At 47.0% G+C, this 9,174-nt stretch overlaps 1 protein-coding gene across 9 annotated transcripts in view; it reads left to right on the top strand.

Annotated features, from left to right (window-relative positions):
* Positions 1 to 496: 496 nt before the first annotated feature.
* Positions 497 to 9,174, top strand: part of Kif2c (kinesin family member 2C) — a 22,539-nt gene continuing 13,861 nt past the window's right edge. The window contains exons 1-6 of one of the 9 annotated variants that reach the window (XM_021160997.1): positions 497 to 690; positions 2,128 to 2,222; positions 4,245 to 4,346; positions 4,555 to 4,603; positions 7,384 to 7,506; positions 8,640 to 8,759. In XM_021160997.1, the coding sequence (XP_021016656.1) occupies positions 630 to 690; positions 2,128 to 2,222; positions 4,245 to 4,346; positions 4,555 to 4,603; positions 7,384 to 7,506; positions 8,640 to 8,759 (550 nt within the window). In that variant the 5' untranslated portion in view covers positions 497 to 629. The other 8 variants (XM_021161002.1, XM_021161001.2, XM_021161003.2 and 5 more) reach the window with 8 other exon arrangements.

Below are 9,174 nucleotides of genomic sequence, written 5' to 3'. Positions count from 1 at the left end.
TGTCTAGCACTAGCATGTGACTATTTTTAATTGGTGTCTTCGAAATATTGTATACATTTCAAAGAGAAAGCAATCATCAAGAAGCCAGGATTTGAACCCCTGTCTGTAGAATCACAAGGCCCTCACTGAAACATTATACATAAGTTTCCTAGTCTTACATAAAGGCAGAAGTTCGACTTGGTAGCGGGAGGGTAGGGACAGAAGCCATAAAACCTTCCCATCGGCCGGGCGTGGTGGTGCACGCCTTTAATCCCAGCACTCGGGAGGCAGAGGCAAGCGGATTTCTGAGTTCGAGGCCAGCCTGATCTACAGAGTGAGTTCCAGGACAGCCAGAGCTAGAAAAACAAAACAAAACAAACAAACAAACGAAAAAAAAAAACAAACAACCAACCAAAAACCCTTTCCATCAGTCTCAGAGCCCGGGAGCCCGCCCACGCGCCGGAAGTCGGAGACCGAGACTACATATCCCGCATTGCTCTGCTGTGCGTCGCACTGGTGACGTCGTAGGGAGGCTGGCGCGCGGGATTTAAACTGCAGCGGTTTAGGCGTTGTTAACACAGCGCAGTATTAGCAGAGTCGTGCTTTCCAAGCTTCTTTCATTTGTGTTGCTCGTTGCTGTTCCTGAGTCCATGGAGTCGCTTCACGCACGCCTGTTTCCTGGTCTCTCCATCAACATTCAACGCAGCAATGGTGAGGGCAGGGTCTTGAGGCCAAGGGGACGACCCAAGAGCGGTGAGACTGCCAAGATGGTTATCTGAATCTCCGTGTGGCAAAGCTTTGGGATACTTTCCCTTATTCCACACTGAGAGGGTCCATGTCACTACACTGGCAGTCGGTGTCCCCTACACAGGAGGAAAACGCTACTTTGGTTGCGGGTCCCTTGCCTGCTTTCTGAGTGTGGGCGGAGCACCTCTGCGGTAATTGGTGCGCCTAGCTAGGTTATAGTGTATGGATGCATTTCCTTCCGAAATCTTCCTCTGAACCTGTTCTGCTTTGTTGGACCCTCGGCTTCCTCTGCCTCCCGAGTGCTGGGATTAAAGGCGTGCACCACCACTGCCCGGGTCAACCTTCTGTTTTTATTAAGCAACTTCTACAGGTCTAATAACGGGTCATTCATGGACTAGCCAACCACTGCCAAAAATGGACCAGGGAACTCCAGCGGTCCAGCTCTTTACTGATGTGTTCAGGAATAGCTCCTCCAAGGAATGTAGTAACTTAATTGCTCAAATGAATCTTCATTCTGTTGGAGCAGTGATGCAATCTTATCCTATGGAGCTGGGGTTTAAGGCCCATTCCCTGTTCACTTCCACTGTGGAATGGTCTAAGGGTGAACCCTACTAGAATTACTAACTAGCATTTGTGTTTTGTTTTATTTTTTGAGACAGTTTCTCTGTAACAGAGCCTTGGACCTGGACTTGCTTTGTAGATCAGGCTGACCTCGAACTCACAGAGATCCACCTACTGTACTTTGCAAGTGCTAGGATTAAAGGCATGCACCATCACAGGCCTAGTTCTTTGGTGTTTTGTTTGTCTGTTGCTTTTTAAATTTATTATTTTATTTTATGTTCATTGGTATTTTGTGAAATCCTCTGGAAGTGGAATTACACTTTGACAATAGGGTTTCTCTGAGTAGCCCTGACTGTCCTGGAACTTACATTATAGACCAGGCTGTCCTCACTCACAGAACTCCTCAGGCCTCTGTTCCTGGTGTATTGGGATTAAAGGCGAGGGCCACCACTGCCTGGCTGTTTGTATTTTTTAAAAGAGAAGTAAATTTTCCCTTCCGGAGCCGGGCATGGTGGTGCACGCCTTTAATCCCAGCACTTGGGAGACAGAGGCAGGCGGATTTCTGAGTTCGAGGCCAGCCTGGTCTACAAAGTGAGTTCCAGGACAGCCAGGGCTACACAGAGAAACCCTGTCTCAAAAAACAAACAAACAAACAAACAAAAAAAATTCCCTTCTGAGGTAAATGTAAATTTGAAGTCTTTAGGATCCTAAAAACAAAGTGGAGACTTAAGTTTGGCCGGGCAGTGGTGGTGCACTCAAAAAACAAAAAAACAAAAAAAAACCCCAACAACTTAAGTTCTTAGGAGTCACATGGATAACTTCTGACCTTTTCATACCTAGGCTTAATTCACCCCGCCAATATAAGCACAGTGAACGTGGAGAAATCCTGTGTTTCAGTGGAATGGACCGAAGGAGGTACCACAAAAGGCAAAGAGGTAGGTCCTCTGAGGATGCTTCTGTGGCATCTCACATGATCCTGTGCAGAGCATCTGTGTGGAACGGGTGACAGCCCAGCCTGAAGCTGTGCTACCCTCTCCAGTCTTAAGAACTGGTCCTCCCTGGATACACTGGGATTTCCTGTAGTCAAATGTTCTAAATTGAAGCAATTAGCCATTTCTGGTTTGTCTGTGGAGAGCAAATTGCAGTGAACCCTAACCAAGGCTCTGCCCACTCGCCTAAGCTTGAGTCCTGAGTACACAGTACCAGTGTCAGTTTGGGTAACAAAATCTGCAACCCAGGAAAGGAAATGAAGGTGTGGTTTTGACAAGCCAAGGCATAAAGCCTCTGTTACTGGATGGCACAGGTGAGCATCGTAAGAGCCGCTCCAGGGTGGGACTTGCAGGGCTTAGCTGAAGCAGTACAGTGGCATGCCTCAGCCAGAAGGCAGAATGACAGCACTGGCCACAGGCAGAGCAGACTCAGCATGCGTTGGCAGCAGGAAAATGACTGGAAAGAGATGGGAGGAAGGCATTGTGAAAATGTCTCTCTGATCTGTGCATATAAAACCTGGATTTCTCCTCTGTGTCTGCCTCTTTTTTACCTGAGCTTAGTCACATTTCCACCTATAAAGTGAAGGTGACAATATCTATCTCAGAATGTTGTGAGGATTTAACCACAAAGTCCTTCAGGACTGATTCCAAAATGATAGGTAGTGTGTTGAGGCCTGGGGGTGTAGGCGACTAAGGTGGAGTCTCTAGTGCTGTTTTAGAGGGTGACACAGCAGGACTGTGGTGGTGCCCAGGAGCCAGAGGCAGGCAGAGTTCTATGTTCTTGAGGCTAGTCAGGGCTACACAGTGAAAGCCTTGTCAAAAAAAAAAAAAAAAGTATTTGTTTGTTTGTATGAGTGCTCTCTGCATGTACCTGCATGTACACCTTTCATGCCAGAAGAGGGCGTCAGATCCCATTACAGATGGTTGTGAGGCACCATGTAGTTGCTAGGAATTGAACTCAGAACCTCTGGTAGAGCTGTCAGAGCTCTTAACTGCTGAGCCATCTCTCCAGCCCCAGGGAAATATATATATAATATATAAGTTTTTCGAGACAGGGTTTCTCTGTGTAGCTCTGGCTGTCCTAGAACTCACTCTGTAGACCAGGCTGGCCTCAAACTCAGAAGTCCACCTGCCTCTCTATCCCAAGTGCTGGGATTAAAGGTGTGTGCCGCCACCGCCCGGTGGGAAGTATATTCTTAAGCTTTATCAGTTTTAAATATAAACAAAAGTGGGCTCTATTTGGTGCCCTGTGTCCTGTGTGGTGCGGCAGTGTGACTTCAGGTCCTCTCTCATGCAAAGGAAACACTGCTGCTGAGCTCCATCCCTCAGCCCAGTCTGCTGTGTCAAACCTGAGTACGGCTGATAAAGTCTGAGTTGTTCCTAAAGAGTTACAGGACTCTGGTGATGTAAACCCAGAATTGTGACCTCATCGTGGAGGTGAGCAGGGACTAGGAAAGGCATCAACTGGAAGATGTGACTGGGAAGAAGTCTCTGGGCCCAGTAGGAAATGTAGGTAGGCTTAGGGTTAGGATGCAGCTTTCGGGAACTTACTCCTGCTTATAAGATCCTAAGGGGCCCTCCACTTTGATATCACCAGCGGGTTAGAACTTGTTTCCTCCTTCGTGTCAGCCAGCAAGAAGTGCTCAGGGGGCTGTGGCCAGCAGGACGTCACTGCCCAGCAGAGCAGTAGGAGAGCCAAGTGGTGTAGGTCTGCTGTGGACTTCTGTGTGCCTGCCTGTCTGCTTTCTTCTCCACCTCATCCTCCTCACTCACAATCTTCCGTTGGCTTGGAAACTGGAACCCCATTCCATCTAGATGGTAAACCATTTCTAAGGAATAGCTATTTTGTAGTGGTCAGTGCTTTAATGGAACTTAAGGTTGGTAAAGCCTCGATCTTGGGTGGTCTTGATCACAGCAATTCATTTAGATCAAGCAGCGCTCCTTCACCCAGAATTATTGCCCTTGCAGATTGACATTGACGATGTGGCTGCGATAAACCCAGAGCTCCTACAGCTTCTTCCCTTACGACCGAAGGACAGTCTGCCCCTGCAGGAAAACGTAACGGTCCCGGTAAGTGCCTGTCACCAGATTGCAGTTGCTGTCCCTGAAGAGCCACTTAGCTTGGTACCTTCTTGCTGGTTTTTGTCTGGGTCTGCCTGGGGCCTTATCCTAATCCATAGGCTCACGATAGAGCTGTGGTTACTAATCCATAGGCTCATGATAGAGCTGTGGTTACTCACAAGAGCCATATATTGTGGTGATTTGTTCTGTTTTTCAGAAGCAAAAACGCAAATCAGTCAACTCCAAAATTCCAGCTCTAAAAGAAGGTAAATCATTGACTGTTGTCATGGTGGTTTTGCTGTGGGCGAGATTCCTAGGGCTCAGAGTGGAAGGCAGAGGAGTCACATTAGAAACCCTAACTGAGCATGTGACTTCTGTCTAAGCTGAGTTCTGTCCTTTGTGCATCCATCTTTCTCAGCCATAAGAGCTCAGCCTACACCTAACCTTTGAGAGAAGTGTATGTACGTCTCAGGCGTTTGCTTTCAGGACACTTGTCCTGTGTACCAGAGTCTGGTGCTGGGGAGAGTGAGATCAGCTACTTCCTTTCCTCAGAACAATGTGCCTTACAGTGAGGTCATGAGGAAAGCGTAGGTGTAGTTTGGGGGCTATTTAGAAAATCAATGGGTCTGAATACAGTGATGTGTGCCTATGATCCTCATAGGAAGCTGAGGCAGGAGGATTGAAAATTCCAGCTGCTTTGGGCTGTATAAGGGGACCATCCCCTAAAAATAATCTGGGTGTGGTGTTGTATACTTTAATCCTAGCAGAGACAGAGGCAGGAGGTTTCTGAGTTTGAAACCAGCAAGTTCCAGGACAACCAGAACTATATAGTGGGGCCCTGTCTAAAAATTTAAAGAAATAACAACAACAATAATAATAATAAACTTAAAGGTAAAGGGCTGACAAGATAATTCAGGTAAAAGGATTGTGTGCCACAGTCCTGACAACCTGAGTTTAATCTTAAATGGAGAACGAGAAAAGGTAACAGAGTGTCTTCGGCTCTCTACACATGCTCCTCATGTGCAGCTTCACACACACACACACACAGGGCCTGCAGGAAAAGCTCGGGGACCATCCCAGTGCACATCTCACAGGATGTAGACCCTTTCCTGGTTGGTTGGATCTTGTTGATCTTAGCGGCATGGTCCCACGCAGGCAGAAGTACTCCCCACTTTTGGAAGTCAGTGCCCTCCTTCCACCTTGGGCTCCGTGGTCAGACTCAGGTCAACAGGCTTGTGCAGCAAACGCCCCCTGATGAGTTGTTGTGGTTTTTTTTTTTTTTTTCATTTATTTTTTAATGTTTTAGATTCTTTTTTTTTTAATTCTGTATTTTTTTAGTATGTGCTACATACAAATGCAGGTGCCCAAAGAGGCTAGAGGCGTCAGAATCTTGTAGAGCTGGAGTTAGAAGCCATTGTGAGTCACTTTAGTCTTAACTGCTGAACCATCTCAGCTCTGGTATCCAGGTTTTTTTGAGATAGGGTCTCTTGTTCAGCCTGTCCTGGAACTCAACTATGTAACCCAGGCTGACCTCTAAGTTGTAGGCCTACTATTTCAGCCTTCTCTAAGTGTTAGGATTGTAGGTGTTAGCACTCATTCAGCCTGACTTGGAAAAAAAGATTATTTTGTTTGTTTGGCATTTCAAGACAGGGTTCCTCAGTGCAGCCCTGGCTGTCCTGGAACTTATTCTGTAGACCAGGCTGGCCTCGAACTCAGAGATCCACCTGCCTCTGCCTCCCAGGTACTAGAATTAAATGTTTGTATCACTAACTTGAAGGGCTTTATAGATGACTGATTGTTTCTCTGTCTTACTACAGCTACATGAATTCAGGTGTTGGGGCTGGAGAGATGGCTCAGTGGTTAAGAGCATTGGCTGATCTACCAGAGGAATTAGGTTCAATTCCCAACACCTATATGGCAGCTCACGACTGTCTATAACTGCAGTTCCAAGGGATTTGCCACTCTCACACAGATATGTGCCAGGAAAACACTAATGCCCATAAAATAAATAACATATATATATGTTCAGTAACAGCTTACCTATGTCTCAGTTATAACCTTTCCTTGAGAGTTCTGAATAGTTGGTCCATGGGCTTCTGAAGAGGTGGCATGTCTCAGTCCTGATAAAGATCCCTAGGACAGTGGGGAAAGCCCAGATTTTGTCATGACAGCCCATCACACCCTGGCTTTAGCCATTCTGGCTTCTTCTCATTCTCTGGCTCCTGACTTCACCTGTGTCTAGCTTGTTCTCTTCAACCTGTGTCTTTAAACTCCCCAGTCAAACTGTCTTCTCCTTCTCTCCCTTTCTCCCCATTGCTCCCTAAGAGCTTCCCTTCCCCTTCTTCTAGTGGCAGATCCTGGTCTGTTAAATCTTTCTCTGATTCATCACTTTGTCTGCCCCTCAATTGGAAGTCATTTTCAAACATGGGTGCTTCCTTCTACAAACTAACTTTACTCTCATTGTTTGGGATTAAAGGTGTGTACTAAGGGTGTGTCTGCACTCCAGCCAGAGGGACTAAAGAACAAGAAACAGTTGTCCAGTAAACAACACAATCTTGGCATTCACAATGTGATCAGATATCCTGCATCAGACCCATTAACCCTGAGCCATCTTTCCATCCCTAAAAAAAGTGAATCTTTTAAAAAGAACCCCCCCCCTCCATCAAGGCTTAGAAGAATAGGTCTTCCTCTCCAGAAATGATTTTAGATTTGCTGTAGGTTCTTCCTTTATAATATTTATTCATCCCCTCCTTACCCTCCTGACTGCCTCCCATACTAGGGATTGAACCCAGGGCCACATACATTCTAGATTAGCACTTGACCACTCAGCTATCTTGCCAGCCCAAGACAAATGTTCTTAAGGGAGATACCTTTGCCCGCAGGAGCACAGGTCTACCAACTGCACAAATAGTTTGGGGTAGCAGTTCTTGGTCTTCCAAAGTGCTTGCTTTCCTGGGCTCATTTCTGGGTGGCTAGGATCTGGCCTGCCTTGTGTGGAAGCTGCTGCTTTAGCTCGTGTAGCACTGATTGGTCCTTTCGGTCTTAGGCCTTCGAAGCCGCTCCACTCGCATGTCCACTGTCTCAGAAGTTCGAATCCCTGCTCAGGAGAATGAAATGGAGGTGGAGCTGCCTGTGCCTACAAACTCTCGCAAGCAGTTTCCCATTCCCAGTGAGTGATGAGTGTGTTCTTGTATAAGCCCTCAACAGCTCCTTTTGCTTTACATGAGCCCACTGCATTCCCAGAGTCCCGGCATTCATACTTCAGGATGGGCTTTGTCATGAAGGGAAAAGCCTCCAAGGCTGCCTGACTCTACAGACTTGAGCCAAGCATGGCTTCTCAGGCCAAGCCAGCCTTTTCTGACTTTTCCAAAGCCCCAGAAACCACGTGGTTAGCAGAAGCAAAGGTGGGGGAGAAGAAAAAAACATGGATGACTGCTGCTTGGGCAACAGTTAACTCTATGGGCTCAGTGAACCAGTGACTATGGTTGTCGCAATTAAGATGCCAGTACTTAAAAGAGAGATTGCCATGGGTTTGAGACCAGCCTGGGCAATGGGGTAAAATTCTGTCTCCATATATACACATGAGCACTCATGCCATGCACAGGCACACACACACACCAAGAAGAACAACAAAAATTCAAACTGGAAAAAAAACCCGCCGAAATGATGCTCCATCCTCCCTTCCTGCCCTCATGTGTGGTCCTGATCCTTTCATGTAGATGGATTTAATACATACAGCATAATCTAGTGCCTCGTAAATCTTCATCTACTTTACCCAACCAGGCGAGAAAGCGCTTTAATTAAAATTATTATTGGGTTGGGGTTGTAGCTCAATTGTTAGACTGCTTGCCTGGGTTCCATTCCTGGTGGCACATAAAACAGCATAGTGGACCTCATTTGAGAGTCTAGCGCTCATGCGACAGGAGGATTACAAGTTTGACTTAACCTCAGTTCAATCATAGTGAGTTTGAGGTCAGCCTAGGCTATGTGATTCCCTGTTTCAAAACAATTGTTTTGGGACAGGGTCTCTCTTCTTTACCCTGTGATAGCCTAGAATTTACCCTAAGCTGCCCTTGGACTTGGAAAAAAATCATCCTCCCTTAGCCTCCCGAGTGCTGGGATTACAGGTGGGAGCTGCTTTGATGGTTATGGTTTTAGCCAGGTGTGATCCCTGGCTGGCAGGGTGGTTGGATTTGGGATGAGTGCAGAGGAAAAGCCCTTGACCCACCTCCACCCCCAAGATGCAAGGACAATGGCTCCATGCTGCCCACTTCTCCAGTGACTCTTGTTCTTCCACTGCAGGCCACCCTCGGGCCTCCTGCTCCACAGTGACAGAATTGCCGTTGATGATGGTCAGTGAGGAAGCAGAAGAGCAAGCCCACTCCACCCGCAGTACCTCGTCTGCAAACCCTGGGAACTCAGGTAGATAGGCTGGGCCCTGTGTGCTTGCCCTCTAGCACAGGACAGGAGTTAATACTGGGCCTGCCTGGGTCCAAGTTCAAACCCTTTTGTCACCTTGAAGGTATGTTACCCAGTGCTTATGGACCGAGTCTTCCACAAGACACAGTTGTTAGAAGCCATTTGGTGAGGTAGATGGACTTACTTACAACCCAGAGGGCTTTCCCCAGTACAGTGGGAACGGCGTCCTTTTTTTTTTTTTTTTTTTTTTTAATTAAGATTTATTGATTTTGGGCTGGTGAGATGGCTCAGTGGGTAAGAGCACCTGACTGCCCTTCCGAAGGACCTGAGTTCAAATCCCAGCAACCACATGGTGGCTCACAACCATCCGTAATGAGATCTGACTCCCTCTTCTAGAGTGTCTGAAGACAGCTACAGT

Source organism: Mus caroli, chromosome 4, assembly GCF_900094665.2.
Source record: "Mus caroli chromosome 4, CAROLI_EIJ_v1.1, whole genome shotgun sequence".
Lineage (NCBI taxonomy): Eukaryota > Metazoa > Chordata > Mammalia > Rodentia > Muridae > Mus > Mus caroli.
Note: the sequence above shows the minus strand (reverse complement) of the source record. Positions and strands in the feature narration are given on the sequence as shown.